Source organism: Mustela nivalis, assembly GCF_964662115.1.
Source record: "Mustela nivalis genome assembly, chromosome: 2".
Taxonomy (NCBI): Eukaryota; Metazoa; Chordata; class Mammalia; order Carnivora; family Mustelidae; genus Mustela; species Mustela nivalis.
In genome coordinates, this window is record NC_139021.1 from 185,906,991 (window position 1) to 185,921,948 (window position 14,958).

General features: G+C 57.5%; 1 protein-coding gene across 4 annotated transcripts in view; it reads left to right on the forward strand.

Annotated features, from left to right (window-relative positions):
- The first annotated feature begins 1,447 nt into the window (after positions 1-1,447).
- Positions 1,448-14,958, forward strand: part of PPP2R2D (protein phosphatase 2 regulatory subunit Bdelta) — a 50,768-nt gene continuing 37,257 nt past the window's right edge. For 3 of the 4 annotated variants that reach the window (XR_014309126.1, XM_082721567.1, XM_082721568.1), the window contains exons 1-2: positions 1,448-1,549; positions 1,647-1,739. Coding sequence is in view for 2 of the 4 variants with exons in the window: in XM_082721567.1 (XP_082577693.1) it covers positions 1,543-1,549; positions 1,647-1,739 (100 nt within the window). In the remaining 2 variants the exon portion in view is untranslated. Of the gene's footprint in view, positions 1,550-1,646; positions 1,740-14,958 lie in introns of those variants that run through there. The other variant, XM_082721570.1, reaches the window with a different exon arrangement.

Sequence of the window (14,958 nt, forward strand, 5' to 3'; positions counted from 1 at the left end):
TTCCTGAGCGCCGTCCTGCTGTCGCTCCGCGTCCACCGCACCGGTAAATCCCAGGGGCTGTGCTTCTCGGGGGCTCATCTCTGAAATGGGACCTGTGTCCCCCGCACCGGCACATCCAGGACCACCAGCCCCCTGCTCTTGCCCGGGTGGCCCAACGACCCGGCCAGGAGGCTCCCTGACCGGACTCTCGGCGCGCCACCCCCGTGTCTCCCGGGCAGAGCAGCCCCACTGGCCCGTCCGAGCCCGTCATCGCCGCCGCCCTCTGCTCGCGGCCCCGTGGCCTCCCGTCTCGTGCCCCTGACCATGCCCCTCCCAGGCACAGCCTTCGGCTCGTGGCCCCCCGGTCGCTCGCGGCTCCTCCCGCGGTCGTCCCCCGCCGCCTACTGCTACGCCCGCGCCCGCGTCCGCTTTCCTCCCCGGCCCCCCGGGGTTCTTCCCTGCCGCCGTCGGTCGCCGCAGACGCGGGAGCTCCGCGAGCGCAGGGCCGGCTGGCTCCGTGGACGTCCGCGTCCCGGACACGGTGCGCAGCGCGGGGGGTACGCGCGGGCGGGACACGCTCCCGCTGGGGAACGGTCGGCGTCCCGGGGCGACGCGGTCACGGCCGCATTCACCGCGTGGCGGGGAGAAGGGGCGGGTGCGGAGAGCCCGCCCGCACGCCCAGAGCGAGACGCCCAGAGAGAAGGAGCCCCGGGCCCCGTCGAGCCGAGACGCCGCACGTGCCCTGGGGCGGCGTCCCGGGGCGCAAAGAACCGCGGCACTCACACCCCGGCGGACGGCGCGGGCCCGGCGCGGGCTGCGGCCCAACGGGGACTTGGAACCGCCGGGGCTCCGCGCGGTCCGGAGGGTCCCCGTCCAGCCGGCAGCCGCTCCGGAGCGCGCGCAGGGCGCAGGTGCGCGCAGGTGCGGCCCGGCCTGGGGCTCCGCCCGCCGCCCTCCGATCGCGCCCTCCGTTGGCTGCTGCGCCCACGGGCCGCGCTCCCATTGGCCGCGGATCGGACTGGGGGCGGGCCCGGCTCGCGCTGGGGCGGGGGCTGCCGCCAGCCCTCCAGGACGCCGCGACAGAGGCGGGCGGAGAGCGGCAGCCGAGCGGCTGGCCTCCGAGGACGCGCCCGCCCCGAGCCCCTAGAGCCCCGCCGCTCTGGACGCTCGGGTCCGGCTCGGGGCGGCGCCGGGCTCGGGCTGGGGGGGGGGGGGGGATGGCGCAGCAGGGGGCGGCGTGCGCAGGCGCGGTCGGCACGTCCCGCAGCCCCCGGCAGCCCCCGCGCCCCGCCCCGCCCCGCCCCGCCCCGCCCACGCAGGGGAGCCTCCCGGCGGCCCCGCCCCCGCCCGGGCCTGCGGAGGAGGCGGAGGGGGATGACGTCATCGAGCGGGGCGACGGGCATTGGGCGCCATTTTGAAAAGGGGAAAAAAATCCCTCCCCGGCGGCGGCGGCGGCGGCGGCGGCGGCCGGGCTGAGGTGCTCGGGCGGCAGGAGCGCGGCGGCCGCCTCCCTCGTGCGCCGCCGCCTCGGCGCCCGCCCGCCCGCCCGCCCGCCGGCCGGCCATGGCAGGTGAGCGCCCGCGCGGGCCGAGGCGGGCGCGGGGCGGCGGGCGCGGGGCGCGGGGCGCGGGGCGGGCGCGGGGCCTGACGCCGGTGTGTGTCCGCAGGGCCCGGAGGCGGCGGCTGCCCCGCGGGCGGCAACGACTTGCAGTGGTGCTTCTCGCAGGTCAAGGGGGCCGTGGACGAGGACGTGGCGGAAGGTAAGGCCGCGCACCCGGGCGGGGCGGCGTCCGCTCGCGGGGGACCCGAGGGGCGGCCCGAGGGTCGTGGACCGGAGCCAAGGTCAGCGGGCCTGCGGCGGACTCTGGCGGCGCGCCCCGGCTCCTCCCCGCGGCGGGCGGCGGGCGGCGCGGCGGGAAGCGGGGCTCGGGGCGGACGGCGGGGCCGGGGGGCGGCGGGGCTCGCGGGGCGGGCGCGGCCGTGCGGGACCCGGCGCCGGCGAGTGGGCGGGAGCGGCCCGGGAGGCCCCGTCTGCCGCGCTCCCGCGCCGGGTCCTGGAGCGCCCAGCGGCGGCCCCGCGCTCCCGATCGTCGGCCCCCGCGGCCCCGGCCCCGCCGCCCCTGGCAGAAGACCCCGCGGATGCCCGGGCCCCCGAGACGGAGCGCGCGCGGGTCGGCAAACACGCAGGGGCTCCGGAGGGGCCGGTGCGGGCGGGGTTTGCGCGCAAACGCACGGTTTCCCCGCGCTCGTGCGAGCTGCGCGTCCGTGCTGCGTCCGCGGGCCCCGGGCGAGCCCGTCCCGCCGGCCGTGCCCCTCTCCGCGCTCGCCTGGGCGCACGGACGGGCCGACCGACCGACGGCAGGGCCGGCGCGGGCGAGGCGCCCCAGCGCGGTGTCCGTCCGGAGGGCTCCGCGCCGACGTCCCTGTTGGCGGAGTCCAGCCGACGGGGACTTTGTGCGGGGCCCGCCCCGACCGCGCAGTTTGGCACGGACGTGCGAGTTCGCGGCTTCTGGGAGCTTCTTTGTGGTCGTTCCTCGGGCGTCTTCGGCGGCTGCGTGCGCCGCGCTTCGCTGTCACCCGCGTGGGCTCCGGCCGCAGTGCTCAGTCGGGGCGCGCGCCCGGTCCCCCCGGGTCCGTCGCCGGGTTGCGGCCGCGCCCGCGCAGTTGTGCCGCTGCCGGACGAGACGGGGACAGGGACCCGGAACGGCAGCAGCCGGGGGCGGGGGGCGGGGGGCGGAGGAGCCGCCCGAGCTCGGCCGTGGGGGGAACGTTGGCCGGAGGCAGGCGGTGCGGGGACCTGCAGGGGCTTCCCGTGCCCAGGCGTGCGCTTCCGTGTCTTTGTGCGGCTTGGCGGCCCGCGAGGTGTTCGCCGGGTCCGAGCTACGAGGAGAGCGTCCGCGGACCCGCGCACGGTGCGCGTCTCTGCCTCCGAGACCGTGGCTGGGGCGCAGCGGGGGCCCTGGCCGCACTTGCGAGGGCAGCGCCGGGCAGTTCGGGACCCAGTGGACTGAGGCTGCTCGTTTCCTTATTTTTGAAACTGATAGTTTGGGGGACTCGAATCATAATCGTGCGGAACCGTGGAAAATGTGACGGTTTTTTCTTTTCCAAGAGGGGGGTTCTGCTTAGGCGTGGGCCGGGTCAGCATCGCGCTGCCGGATTTCTCGTTTCTCGCAAGTAGCAGTAGAGCTGGGCTTGGAGGGAACCTGGTAGTTTTCCTGCTGGGGACGGGGCGCAGGAGACACGGTCACTGCTCCTCCCCTGCAGCTCGCTGCTGGTGGCCGTCGTCACCACCCTCTGCAGGCGCACAAGGTGCGCTTCTCTGCCCAGGAAAGCAAGAATCAGGAGTAAAACCAGGGCGAGGCTTCCAAAAGGAAGTGAAAAGGGAAGTGGTTGTTAGCTTGTTTCTTCAAATCGTTATGCTCCAGGCAGTGAGCGCTGTGCCGAAGCTGGTAGGTGTCCGTGCCATCTCCGTGTGTGGTGCCCAGTCACCACTGCCCACCCTAAGCCCTAGGCCCTTTCCTTGGGCAACTTGCACTGAACAGATGTTCACAGATGCCGTATGATGCCGAGTCCTTTGCTAGTGTGTCTCATCCAGCTGGAAGGCTGGGTGTCCCCCCACACACACACCTTGTAGAGGACCCAGTCTGCAGTGCTGCTACCAACAGACGGAGTGCTCGCTGCTGCAGACCTGGCTCCTTTACCTGGCTCTGTTAGTTCCCGGTCACAGGGCCCTAGGAGGGAGGGACTGTTCTTCCCAGTTCTAGATGCAGAAGCCGAGGCACAGAGGGCCATTAACTTGGTCAGCAGCCACTGTAAGGTCAGAGCCAGGGTTTGAAGCCAGCCTGGCTGGCTCCAGAGGCAGTGCTGCTGCGGCCCTCGAGGTGGGATGTGGCTGCCAGCCTGGGGATGGCTCCTTCGAGAGCGCATGAGAGCGCTCCTTGGCCAGAGTTGTAGGAAAGAAAATGAAAATGAGATGCCTTGAGAGCAAGTGTCTATCCCAGGTTTGGAAGGTTGGGAACAAGGGTTAAAGCGTGGCCATCAAAGAGCAGATGTCACAAAGATGGTTTGGTGGGGAGAGCCTGGAACCCCTGCGCACCCAGCCGACGAGGCAGTAATTCTGTGAGTTACTTAAAGCACGAACGTACTTGCTTCTTGCAGGAAAGCTTTGGGTCCTGCTGCCTCTGCCCGTGGATTGTGTTTCCAGAGAAGCTGTGGGGAGGCCTGGAGGAGGGCGTCGTAACCAGCCGTGACCTGGTTTTATAGCTTTTGTGTAGCCTGATGACCGCTGGTTCATTAGCAATTTTACATGTCTTGGCTTTTTACTTGATGGTTTTGTTATAATCTGTTTCTTAATCCATGATCTGGTCTGTGGTCTTGAATTCGACGTTAATCTTTTTCTAAAAAGATAGTACTAAATGTTAATCTGTAACTCCAGCTTAAGTCTGGGGAGTTGTATAAATCCTATGGGTATCTCAGTGATGTGGTCCGGCCTTTCTAAAGCGGTTTATGTAGATATATTATTAAAGGAAAACCTTGAAGTTGGAGAAAGAAACAAAAACTAAGGGCATTTGGGTATCAATATTAAGATACTGTTTCATAAATTTGAGCTACATCTGATTTCAGAAATGTTAACATGTAGGAATCTGTGCTCCCTACAATCAGTGAAAAACAGTATTTGTGAATGCAAAACTTTTCGATCATATTATTTTTAGTGTTGTGGGTTTCTTTTCTTTGTTTGTTTGTTTTTTTCTGTATATAGGAAGTGAACACTCAGTATTTATCATTGATTTTTTTTTAATTGTGATGGGACCTGGGTCTGGCTACTTGAAGTATTCCTAATCTGATACATTGTCTACATTCTGTTGTAGGGTTCTCATTTATTTAGTATTTGTGTTTATGCTATCGTGAAAGTTCTCCAGGAAAGCATCTTGTGGGGGGAAGCCATCAGACAAGAAAACGATCTACTAATATTCTTGCTGTTTAATTTAGAAGAGAGTTTCATGGGGAGATTGTGCCATTAGGAAATCAGATACTTGTGGTTTTCTTAAAATTAAGGCATTTCACATACTTAGGAGCACAGTTACATTGTAATGCTTCTGAAATCAGGCTGTATGTTCAAGAACCTGGGCTAACTGTAGTTATATAATCAGATGTAAGCATGAGATTTATGGTAGTATTAAATCATACTCCTCAATTTTTTTTATTCCTTGATTTTAAAAGTCTTGTTTTGGGATGCCTGGGTGGCTCAGCTGGTTAAGCGTCTGCCTTTGACTAAGGTCATGATCCCGGAGTCCTGGATTGAGCCCCACATAGGGCTCCCTGCTCGGTGGAGGCTACTTCTCCCTCCCTCTGTCTCTGCCTGCTGCTCTCCCTGCTTGTTCTCGCTCTCAAATAAATAAAATTGGGGGGGGGGGAGTTTTGTTGGGAAATTCTGGGTTTAGTTCATGTCTGCCATTTATTGGGTGTGAAGGCCCGTTCTGAACCTCAGCTCACTTATCTAGAATAGATATCAACAGATTTTTGTCAGGGAGCCCCTGGTGGCTCAGCTGGTTGGGCATCTGCCTTCAGCTCAGGTCATGGTCCCAAAGTCTGGAGATGGAGCCCTGGTTGAGTCCAGCTTCCTGCTCAGCATGGAGTCTGCTTCTCCCTCTGCCTCCCATGCGAGTTCTCGCTCTCAAATAAAGACATAAAATCTTTAATTTAAAAAAAAAATTATTTTTGTCAAGATTAAACAGTCTGCAGTGCTTTTGTTTCCTGTAAATTTTTAGTGCTAGATACGACTGTTAATTAATTCTCATGTATTTTAGGGTGTTTGGGTTTGGTTGTTGCTGTTCTTAGACCTAAAAATCACAGTTTCTTGATTTTTTTTTTTCCTGATTTCCCCCCCAGTCTCTTCATTCTTCCTCAGTCCCTTCTGTTGGGCCTAACCACTTGGCTCTTGTATCACTACGCAGGGTTCCTTTCTCCTTTGTACTTCTTTTCTCCTGCTCTGTGACCCTTGCTCTTGTTTCTTTCCCAGCCACGAATGTTCTCCGTGTTTCCTGCCTACCTTGCACACCCTGCCAGTCCTCCACCGTCTGCTTTCTCTCCCCGGTTTTAGTGCATGGGTTAGTCTTACCTCTTCAACTTGGTACTCAGGATACGGAAAGGCAAATCCCATTGCGAGGGTCTTACTAGCTTCGTGTTAACTTGACAGGTTACTTACCGTGTGGTTTTTCGTCTGTACAGCCGGGGTACTGTTCCCTATGGCGGTGACAGGTTGTTCGGAAGATTCCACACAAATGCAGGGAAAGCTCTGGCAAACAGGGGAATGCGGGAATGTTGTCCTAAGAGATGCTCTTGCACAGAAGAGCTTACTCTGTGTTGCTCCCAGGAGCCGACTGAAAAAAGGAGGGGTGTTACGGGCGCCACTTTCAGCTTAGCTGATCTGAAAGTTCACAGCCATGTTCTCAAGGGCAGCTGGTGTGGATGTTGGATTAGAGGAACTCTGTTCCTGCCTGGAGAAACCCTCTGGTGAGACAGACACCCTCCTGAGAGCAGAGGGAGTAGAGGGAACGTGCTTGAAGTACCTCGCTCGCAGACTTGGGTGGGAAGTGAGGTGAGGAAATCAGGGTGTGGCAGGGTGTGGAAAGGGAAGAGGTAAAGAATGTTCCAGAAGGAGGAGGCTTGGAGAGGAGATTGGGGAGAACATGGTGCATTCTGGGAAAGAGCATGCTTGGCAGGTCTTTTAGCAGAGAGGGTAGTGGCCCTATTGAGGGGCTGAGTGGCCAAAGAGTGCCCAGTAACAGCCTTAGATCACCATGCTGACGACTTGTGATTGTACCTGCAAGTGATCCTGAGCGCAGGCCTTTAAGATTCCAAGCAGAAGAGTGATAACCCGTTTTACCTCTTTTTAGGGAGGTCACTCTGGTCCTGGGAGAATGGCTGGTGAAGGGGAAGAACGGAGGCCAGTGGGAAGTTACTGCAGGAGTAAAAGCTGGAGACGAGGCTTACTCGAAGTCAGAGGTCTCCAGGGGTGTTTTTGTGAACGGCCAAGTAGTCAGTATTTTAGATTTTGCAGGCCGGGCAGTCTCTTGCTGCTAGTGAGCTCAGCTCTGCCTGGGTGGCTGGTGGACCCCATGGAGGTGGTCCCGCAGCACTGCGCGGACAGAGGAGGCCGGTGCCCTTGGCCCGCCCCAGTGCACAAACTGTGCTTCTTGAGCCTTTGGCTCCGGGAGGATCAGAGCGCTTTTGTTTGTGTGGGTATCTGTCGCTGTTTCCTGTATTTTAATTAAAACGGAGGAACTTCAGGTATTTATTTCACGTTAAAGTAGTAACAAGTCTGATGCGTGGAAACAAGACATCTTCCATGAAAAGCAACGTTCTCAAACAAGCAAAAGTCGTAGAGAGAGGACAGGCCTCTTGTGTCACACTCTGGACCCTCCGGCGGGGTCGGCACACTGCGGGGAGCACAGGCTCTGCGGCTGCCTCGCTGAGGTCCGCGGGGAAGGTCTGGCCTCACGCTCCATGTCGGCAGGAGGAGGGAGGAGGAGTGAGCAGCCGTTCCACGGAGTCCGGTCCGGTCCGTAGCAGCGCGGCCCAGCCGGCGCCCGACGGCGTCCCGGGATCGGTGGTGCCCTGGGACCGCCGCTGCCGTCGGCTCGAGCGGGGCGCGCCGGAGCCCGCGGTCTCCGCCCCGTGCAGAGCCGGTGCTCGTCCGCGGGCTCCCCGCTCCGGCGCGCCGGGCTGTTCGCGTCTCCGCCGCAGAAGGAGGGAGCGGGTCGCGCGTTCCCGTCACACGGGCTTCGTCGGGGTGGCGGAGCCGACGCCAGCGCCCCGCAGTCCAGGGCCTCCTGCAGGCGGGCACGTGCAGGTCGGCAGCCCGCGGGGGCCGGGGGCGTGCGCGAGGCCCGTCGGAGCCGCAGCCGCGGGCGCGTTGCCCTGCGGAGGAACCGCGCGCTCCGCTCGGGCAGCGCCCGGCCCGAACCCCAGCCCGCACGCGCTTCTCCTCCCGCCCGGCTCGGCGCTGGCAGGCGGAGCGGCGGCCGTTGCACCGCCGCGGGCGTCGGGACACGCGCGCCCGGCGAAGCTGATGCTCCCGACGGTGCATCCGCGCGGTCCTGGGTGAGACTGGCGCGCCTGCGTGCGCGTGCCTGCCTGCGTGCGCGTGCCTGCCTGCGTGCGCGTGCCTGCGTGCGTGCGTCTGCCTGTGTGCGCGCGTGCCTGTGCGCGCCGCGCGGCCCTGCTGCTGCCGCCCTGCCGCGCGGGGAGCGAAGGGCCGCTGTGGGTCGGTGCGCAGGGCGGCGCGTCACTGGGAAGATGCTTCTGGCCTCGGGGACGTCTGGCCGGTGCTCCGGGGCCCGGGTCCGCAGGGCCCGCAGAGCAGCGGGGACGAGAGGCGCATTTCAGGACCGACGGCCCTTCCTCCTCCTGGTCCTCCCGCGTCTCCGCGCGAAGCCGGCGCGGGGAGCGGCTGCAGTCACCGGACGGACCGAGGCCGCGGGCGGGCGGGGGGCGCGGGGTCCCGCGGAGCAGAGCCCGACGCGGGGCGCGGCCCCCGGCCTGAGCCCCGAGAGTTCAGGATCTGAAGACAACGCAGCGGCGCGGACGCGAAGGTGAAGCGACCTCGCCGCGCTCCCGGAGTCCTCCCCGGAAGGCACTGTGCCCGGCTGCGTGTTCAGGCCGCTTCTTACACGTCGATGCACTCATTGCTGTCGGAGAAGTGTGTGTGCGAGCGGTTCGGTTTCTGCTGCGACAGCGTCCGTCCTGCCGCAGCGCGGCTCCGCGGCTCGCCTGCGCCCCCAGTCTGTGCCTGGGCTGTGCGGTGACCCCGGCTTTCTGCTCGCCGGTGTGTACGCGTGACCTCTTGACCGTCGGAGCACCCTGGACGTAGCAGCTGCTTTTGTTGGATAAAGAGACCGTGGACCCTCGGGACGATGAAATCACTTGGCCCAAGGACACAGAGCTCGTGGGCGCCGGCGTCAGGATCCATCCGGCCAGGTGTCGCGGGCCCAGGGCGGCGCTGAAACCGTATAACCGCGCTGTCCTGTTGCGGAGCTCGGGGTGGTCCTTTGGGATGGCCGTCACGTCTTACAGATCGTCTCATCTATTGAACTAGTCTCACTGGTGGCTTCCAGTCTTTGCTGTTGGTAAAGATGCCACGGCAGATAGTCGGGTCACCCACCCGCCCATGCAGGCATGGACGCGGCTGGATTCCTAGGAGTGGACGCACTGGCAAAGCCGGTCATGTACCTCTCGGTGCTGCCAAACTGCCCTCCCAAAGGCATGACAACCGACACCTTCCGTGGAAGTTCCGCTCACCCCACCCACTGGCTGAGGACAGGAGGCTTTTCCAGTCAGCAGTCTTTGCGCAGATTCGTGCGGTGACTGGTGCTTCCTTAGCAGCAGCACTTTCTCCGGACATTTGTTTCTTCGCGAGTGTCAGAGCACATCGCGACTCCGCTGTTCTCCTGAGCTTTCTAAAGATCAATTTTTAAAAGCTCTTTATACAATATGAATATTAACCTCTAAGTATTTTTTATTATGAACCTTGAGTTTTAATTCTTCTGCCCCATAGTTCATATGCTCTCCTGCCCAGAGTTCAGTTATGTCTGCTGAACACCTATCCTTGCAAAGGGATACTTCTTGCTTCTCATGATGCATGTTTCTGTATGTTAATGACTTGTTGGGTAGCTGTTAAGGTACTAGAATTGCTAAATGTGTACAGGGTCCTTTTGCAATAAAACTGGTTATGACTTGATCCAAGTGTTTAACAATTGGGGCAGTTAAGTCTGACCATACATCACTGTGATAGAATGTGGGCTTTTTCAAGGGTGAAGATACAAGTCTTAACCACAGTGTAACTTACAGTTTCCTTAAAAAAAAAAAAAGAAAAGAAAAGAAATCGAGGGAAAAGTCAGATCTGTCTGTGGGTCCGTCGTGGCGTACACGGGGAACGGTGAGTGGGACAGGGCGGCTCATTCGCTGAACCAAAGTAGAAGCTGGAGTTGGGAGCTCGGAGGCAGGGACCAGCCCTGGAAACAGTAACCCTGGACAGGACTTCGGGCTCAGAGCATGGAACACACTGTGGCCTGTTCGATCTCCATCCATCAGAAAACCACAACTAAAATGGGGATGCGGGGGTGTAAATGCATTTATCTTTTCCTGTGTTTTGTGCAGTGCTGAGCACAGTTTGGGCATACCGGACACGTCTTAATGAACTGTGAGTTCTCAGTGAGTCCTTATTCTTGCCCCAAAGGTAGCAAGTTCCCGGATGATAATTGGGAAATTTGGGGTGAAAAGAGCAGATGAGAGGTCTTCACCTTTAGCCCTGTCTTAGCATGTTTCATTTTTTAAAAGGGGCAAGTGAAAGAGTTAATATAAATCATCCAAGAAATGGTATTGAGCAAAAAAAAATTTAAAGGAGTGGTGAGACTTTGTTTGTTTGACATTTCTGGAGAATATCTCTACACTCGTTTTCTGGAGGGCAGTTTAGCATTTGTGTCTGTTACACTCAAAGCCAGGCTGCAGCCCGGTGATTCTACGTGCCGGAGCTCGCAGCTCTGCGGGACCGCGTGTTTACAGAGTCGCGCGCTGTGCAGCAAGCAGACATCCGGAAAGACTGGGATGCCCAAAAGTGGTGAGGTGATTAAAAGCATTCTGGTACGGCGTATTGTGCGTAACGGGGTCCGTGCCTGTTAGAGAGCGGTCTGGGACATGAGGTTAAAAACAGGAGCTTGGGGCGCCTGGGGGGCTCAGTTGGTGAAGAGACTTTCTTCAACTCAGGTCATGATCCTGGAGTCCCAGGATGGAGTCCTGCATCCGGCTCCCTGCGCAGCAGGCAGCCTGCTTCTCCCGCAGGTCCGCCCACCTCTCATGGGTGTGTGTGTGTGTGTGTGTACGCGCACACATGCATGGTTTCTTTCTCAAATAATAAATACAATATATGTGTGTGTGAGTATAATATAAAAAATTAAAAAAAAAAAAAAGACAGACTAGCAGCTCACAGAATAGCACTGGGCTGTAAAACGGAGTGTAGTTGTGAATACGTAGGCATGGAGACGACCTGCCCAGCGGGTCACAGTGGGGCCTGTGGAGAGGGGGCTCACATTTACAAAGACATCGGCTTTTATGCTGGATGCGTCTGTATGGTTAGATGTTCTGCACCAAGGACGCATTGTGTTTTGTAATGATAAGGAGGAAAGGGCCATGAAGGAAAGGAAAAGACTAGCCTCGAAGAACTGAACCCGGAAGCGCGCCCCTTGCTGCCGCTTGTGATGGGCTGCCCTCACTGTGTGTTCGGACCCCAAGACCCTGCTGCTGACTCTTCACGGTTCTGCTTCGAGCATCTCGAATGGCAAAATAGATACTCATCAAAGCACACCCGTTAGAAAGCACTAGTGTCGTTCACTCGCTGTAAAACACAGCCAGACAGTGACCCAGCTAATACTCACTGAAGACTGGGGGGGCTTCCGTGCCTTTTCCGTATCAGTGCGTCGGTAAGCACACCGAACTTCGTAAAGCAGCGGGGTTACCTCCGGCTTTGTTTCGCCGCCTGCGTGCTCTGGAGAAACGCTATGACGTCATTGTTTCCAGGACACACCTTGCATGTAGGAGAATACCTCCCGTTTTGATAGACCCCGTAAGTCAGCTTTAAACAGAATAACATACGTACCTGTCGTTAGCATGGTACAATAATAATACGTAGTCATGCTTTCAATATCTGGTCTTAATTTGTTTCAGATTTTTTTAAGAAGTAAAAGTTACAGGGGCACCTGGGTGGCTCAGTTAAGCATCTGCCTTCAACTTGGGTTATGATTCCAGGGCCCCGTGTTGGGCTCTCTGCTGAGTGGGGTGTCAGCTGCTTCCCCTGCTTGTGCTCGCTCTCTGCCAAATAAAATCTTTTAAGAAAAGTCACATTTCAAATTGAAGTCCTTTTCACTAATCCCCAGTCATATCGCTAGCCCCTCTCTATTGCCCAGTAAACTGGGGAGACCCTGGGCTGTGGTGCCTCATCCCAGCCTGTCCCAAAGGAGTTGCCAAAGGTTCTTGGTCTTGTCCTGAGAAGGAATTCAAAGGCAGATGCGGCGCAGCAGACGGGGAGGAGAGCCGCCCAAGCAGGGAAGCCTGTTAAAGGGAAGACCCACTCTGGAGATGGGAGAGCCAGGAGCTCTAGGGAGGGGGGCTCTGCGACCTGGGGGTCTCGGCTTTCTGTATTTTAAGGACAGGTTAACTAGGGGGAGGAGTATCCATCACTTGGGGTAGGGATTTCTTGGAAGGAGGTTTGCACCTTTTCTTCCTTGTTGGGGCAGAGGTCCTGTGCTTGCACCCACCATCTTGGGCCTGTCTGATTTGATCCAGCTTCTTGCGCGGTCTTCCAGGACAGGCCTCTGACCTTGCCCATTCCTGACCTCCAGATACCCCATTAGAACCTAACTATCTGCCTCATTCCCTTCCCTCACCAGCGGCAGCTTTTGCCATGAAGTTGGCATCTAGGCTGTCCCCACTTACGAATTTGTGCCAAATCAGATGCACGGCTCACCTTCTGCAGCTTCTCATCGAGCGAAGATTTCTGTGGCCGCCTCAGCCCCGCTCCTGCTGCTGGTTTCCCCAGCGCGCTCTCGCCAGACCTCAGTGATCGGATTGAGTGTTAGAGATCACGTTACTTAGGCTTCAACTCTGTGGTCTCAGAAAGGATGTGTCTGTCACTTGTTGAAGTCCTCGGAAATGTCAGACATAGTCTGGTCTGGGTAGGAGCAGCAGTTACCAAAAATCCTCCTGCGAGAGCGTGAGTACCACCGAGAGGGCAGAGGGAGGAGGAGAAGCAGGCTTCCTGCTGAGCAGAGCTGGATCGGGGGACTCAGTCCCAGGACCTCAGGATCCTGACCTGAGCTGAAGGCAAATACTTAACCAACTGAGCCGCCCAGGCGCCCCTACCAAAAATATTCTTTTGCCACAGAGCCCAGTTAAGTTCAGGTAGTAATCCTGATTGCAACTGGAAATTTGAGAGAATGAGAAAGTTTAACCATTCTCAGCTTACTTACTGTTCACAGAGGAACAGTGGAATTCAGTAGTAAAAGGAAGAATTGACTTGAATTATGAAATAAACCACTTGGGACTTTCTGTGGTTTTTTTTTTGTTTGTTTGTTTGTTTTTCACTGCTTGGGGTGAAGTGTGTCAGTAGGTAAAGTCGTAATCACATAAATTGGTGATTTAGAAATCCATCCACTGTTCCCTTTGGGGTTGCTGGCCACGAGGGCCTGTGGGGTCCTGGTGGAGGGGCCGGCTGGCTTGCAGAGAGCCTCTCTGTGTCTTGAGAACTGGCTCCTGGGGCTGCATCTTTTCATGTCATCTGATCCAAGGAGAAATACAGAACACTCCGGCTGTCATTGATTCGGACCTTGTTTTTTGAGGACTGTGTTTTTTGTGTTTGGTTTTTGTCATGGTGGTTGTGGCTCTTTTGTTTTTGGGGATTTTTTTTAGATTTGACTTATTTGAGAGAGAGCATGGAGGGGTGAGGAGTAGCAGAGGAAGAGGGAGAAGCAGACTCACAGCCCAGCAGGGAGCCCTGATGCAGGACTCCGGGATCACGACCTGAGCAGAAGGCAGACACTTAACCGACTGAGCCACCCAGGCACCCGAGGTGGTGGTTTTTTTTTTTTTTTTTTTAATTGACATCTGTATTAGATTCCTATGTTATATTCTAATTTCTTTTTATTTAATATTTCTGTAGAGAGAGGGAAAGGGAATCTTAAATAGGCTCCATGTCCAGTGCCGAGCCTGGCACGGGCCTTGATCCTCACCCACCCTGAGATCTTGACCTGAGGCAGAATCAGGAGTCAGATGCTTAACCAGCTGAGCCACCTAGGTGCTCCCAAGTCTATTTCTTTGAATCCCCATCACCTTTTTCACTTGTTCCCCGCAACACCTCCGGACAGTAGCCACCAGTTCTCTCAGAGTCTGTTTCTTCACTTTGCCTCTCCCTGCTTTTCCTCTGCTGGTTTGCTGTGTCTCTTACACTCCAGGTACGAGTGAGATCACGTGCGTGCCTTTCTCTGACTTATTTTGCTCAGCATCATACTCTCTGGCTCCGTCCACGTCGTTGTAAGTAGCAAGATTTCCTTCTTTTTGGCGGCTGAGTAATCCCCCATTGCACATCGGTCATATCTCCTTTACCCATTCATCTGTGGATGGACGCTTTGGCCGTTGTAGGTAATGCTGTGTAAACACTGGGGTGCGTGCATACTCTTTAAACTCGTGTTTCTGCATTTGGGGGGTAAGTGCCCTGTAGTGCGATTCCTGGGTGGTAGGGTGGCTCTGTCGTTCACTGTTTGAGGAGCATCCACACTGCCGTCCACAGCGACCGCCCGGGCCGGCTTTCCCACCTGCAGGGCACGACGTTCCCCTTTTCTCCCTGTCCTTCTTGTTGTTGTATCTTAAGAGTTGTTGATTTTAGCCATTGTGACAGATGTGAGGTGACGTCTCATTGTGGTTTTGATGTGCACTGGCCTGATGGCAGTGATGTTGAGCATCTTTTCCTGTGTCTGTTGGTCGTCTGGATGTCTTTGGAGAAATGTCTGCTCAAATCTTACGCCCATTTTTAAATTTGGATTGTTTGGTGTTTTAGGGTGTTGAGTTAAGTTCTTTATGTATTTTGGATACTAGTCCTTCATCTGATAAGACACTTGCAGATACTTCTTCCATTCCGCAGGCTGCCTTTTAGTTCTGTTGCTTGTTTCCTCTGCCGGGCAGAAGCTTTTTACTTTGATGTAATCTCAGTAGCTTATTTTTGCTTCTGTTTCCTGTGCCTCAGGAGACATAACTAGAAAGTTGCGGTAGCAGGTGTCAGAGAGATTACTGCCTGTGGTCTCTTCAGGATTTTTATGGTTTCAGGTCTCACATTTAGACCTGAATTCATCTATTAATCCATTTTGAATGAATTCTTGTCTGGTGTGAGAAAGTGGTCTGGTTTCATTCTTATGCATGTGACCCGTTTTCCCA